The sequence below is a fragment of the Pygoscelis adeliae genome, unplaced genomic scaffold (genome assembly GCF_000699105.1).
Source record: "Pygoscelis adeliae isolate BGI_AS28 unplaced genomic scaffold, ASM69910v1 Scaffold294, whole genome shotgun sequence".
Taxonomy (NCBI): Eukaryota; Metazoa; Chordata; class Aves; order Sphenisciformes; family Spheniscidae; genus Pygoscelis; species Pygoscelis adeliae.
In genome coordinates, this window is record NW_008824722.1 from 1,238,048 (window position 1) to 1,240,690 (window position 2,643).

General features: G+C 65.1%; 1 protein-coding gene across 1 annotated transcript in view; it reads right to left on the minus strand.

Moving 5' to 3' along the window:
- The window catches only part of LOC103916320 (prominin-1-A-like), a 10,858-nt gene extending 8,861 nt beyond the window's left edge, over positions 1–1,997 (minus strand). The window contains exons 1-3 of the mRNA XM_009323293.1: positions 1,868–1,997; positions 528–589; positions 88–293 (exon numbers count right to left, since the gene is read on the minus strand). Of these exons, the coding sequence (XP_009321568.1) occupies positions 88–293; positions 528–589; positions 1,868–1,997 (398 nt within the window). The remainder of the gene's footprint in view (positions 1–87; positions 294–527; positions 590–1,867) is intronic.
- Positions 1,998–2,643: the final 646 nt, after the last annotated feature.

A 2,643-nucleotide genomic window follows, 5' to 3' on the forward strand; every position in this document is an offset into this window, starting at 1 on the left:
GGGGCGCGTCCCTGGCCCGCCCGCCAAGCCCCGGCTTTCCCACCCGCCCTCAGGTCCCATCCGGAGCCTCCCAGCCAGTGCACTCACAGGAGGAGAGCAGAGACCAGCAGGACGGAGGCCCAGAGCGCCCGGCGCCGGCAGCCCGTCCGCCGGCCCCGCTTCTGGTACATGCGACCCCCGCAGTTCCCACAGCAGCGGCAGCAGCAGAAGCAGCATCCCACCAGGGGCACGAGGATGATGAAGAGGAGCCCGATGGCCATGCAGACCAGGAAACCCAGTTCGTAGAGCAGCAGCTGGAAGAGGAAGAATGAGAGGTAGCATAACGCTGGTGCCCCTGAAGGCTCCCCATCTCTGAGGGTCCTGTCCAAATCCCCACGGGGCAGGATGGGTCCCCCCAGGGGGTTGCACATCTCCCCTTGCTGCTGCCCAGCAGCACCCAGGGCTCAGCCTCCGAGCAGCACCTGCCAGCATCCCCCAGCCCGCTGCAGCCTGGGGCTGCCGGGTCCCTGCCCTGGCTGCTTGCTTACCTCCTGGACTTGCTCCCCGACGGCCTCCTCACTTGGGGGCTGCCCAAAATCTGCAATCAGTTCTGGGAGACAAGGAGCAGAGAGGGCCATGAGTGGGTGCTGGGCCCTGGAGGGTTCTTGAGGAGGGTCCCACACCCTGCTCACCCAAGAGAGGTGCTCCCAGACCATCACCTCCAATGCCGCAGCTCAGAGCGGCTGTGAGTGCATGGCATGTTTCTCCCTTCCAGCAGTCCCTCCCCAGCCACCATGCCACACAGCCTTTTTGCAGCCAGGAAAAGCGCTGCCAGCCCCCAGGCTCTCAGGGGTCCACAGAGCAATGGGGTCCTCGACCCAGCGAGCATCGGGGGCAGGCTCAGGGGAGGATACTCCAACAACCACCTTGGCTGTCCTTGGGCTACCCTCCTGCAGCCCAGCCCCAGGCAGCCTCCCGGCTGGCACTGCCAGCATCGGATGGGTGCTGGGACAAAGTCCTCCTGCCATGCTGCCTCTTTCATCCCCAGGGCTCGCCCTGCCCATGCCCCATTGCCTCATTACAAGCCGTGCTGGCACACGGTGCCGTGTAATTGTACTCCAGTATCTGTGTGACACGAACAAGGCCACAAAGCCACTGTGTTGTTTGCCAGCCATGCATTTGCCTGCAAGTTGTTGACAAGCCGGGGTTGAGCCCAGCAAAGGAGGAAGCACAAGTGTTGACCGCCAGAGTGGCACCCCCCCCCCCCAAGTGGGCAGCACTCGCACTGCAGCGAGAAGCCGCGGGGTCCTGGCATCCCCCACAGCCACTTTTGGGGCAGACCTGTGCCAGGGACACATCCCCTCGGAGGCGAAGGAGGGAGGACAAGCGCTGGCAAGCAGGGTGGTGCGTGGGGGGTGCCTGCAGCACTGCCGTGCGGGCACTGGCACTGGGACACGCTGCCCTTGGTGGCCCTGAGCTGAGTCCTGCCTAAGCACACCCTGTCACCTGCAAGCACAGAGGGCTGCAAGCCAGGCAAGGACCCCGCAAACTCGCAGGCAGCGCGGGATTTGGTCTGCACCTTTCGTTGGAACCTGGGATGGCAATGCTCAGAGGGACAATGAGGCAGGACTCTGCGAGGTGGCACTGCCACCAAAGCCTACCCTGGGGCCCACCTGGGACTGCCGTGATGGGACACGGGCAGCACACAGATGGAATCCTCAAGGACCCCACTCCATCCCCGCTCCAGACCCCTCCTAACCCAGTACACTGGCATTTAAATGCTGGGTGGACAGTCACCAGAGCAGCAGGGCTCAGGCTCCCCCAGGACCCCACAGCTCTGAGCAGCCCCCCCCACCCCATCGCCAGTTCCCCGCTGCCGTGCACCCACCTATGGGCAGGGCATTGGGCTGCACCAGCCGCAGGAAGCCATGCACCATCCCCACCAGGCCCGGCGTGCTGCTCCCCGGCGCCTCGGGGCCGGGACCGTACACAGGCTGCGAGATGTTCCCCAGCTCCATCGCGGTGGCTCTGGCAGGCGCCTGGGCAGAGAGAGGGGCTGTCGGTGTCGTTGAGGTGCAGGACCACCCAGCCTGCCCTGCCTCCTGCCTCAGGCGCCTGAGAGAGAGGGGCTGTCGGTGTCGTTGAGGTGCAGGACCACCCAGCCTGCCCTGCCTCCTGCCTCCGAGCAGGAAATGCGGGGAGAAAAAATCAGGCACCTGCCAGCTCCTGCCCGGAAGGAAAGAGCTGCCGGAGAGCACCGGGGAGGGATGGGGAGTTCCGGGAGCAGCAGGGTGGGGGGCCAGGCAGGAGATGCCCACAAGGGACCAAGGGAGGCACCGGGGAGAAACCCCTCTGCTCGCCCTCCGCAGAGCTCCTGTGCCCTTTCTGGTTTCCTCCTGTCCTGACCCAGGAGCTGGGTGACCCGTGGTGATCCCGGGGTCAGCCATCCTGCCTGCTCCACCCCAGCGCCAGCTGCATCCCTTTCGGATGAGGTGCACTGGGCCGGCCACAGTTTCGGCACAAACCAGCTCTGGCCACAGAAACAGGTTTTGTATTTTAAAAACCTTCCCAAACGGGGCATTGCAGCAAACCCGGCGTTTTCCACACGCACCCCGACCCCCCCACACGTCGGGCCAGCCTCAGGGGCCCCCAGACGGGAGTTTT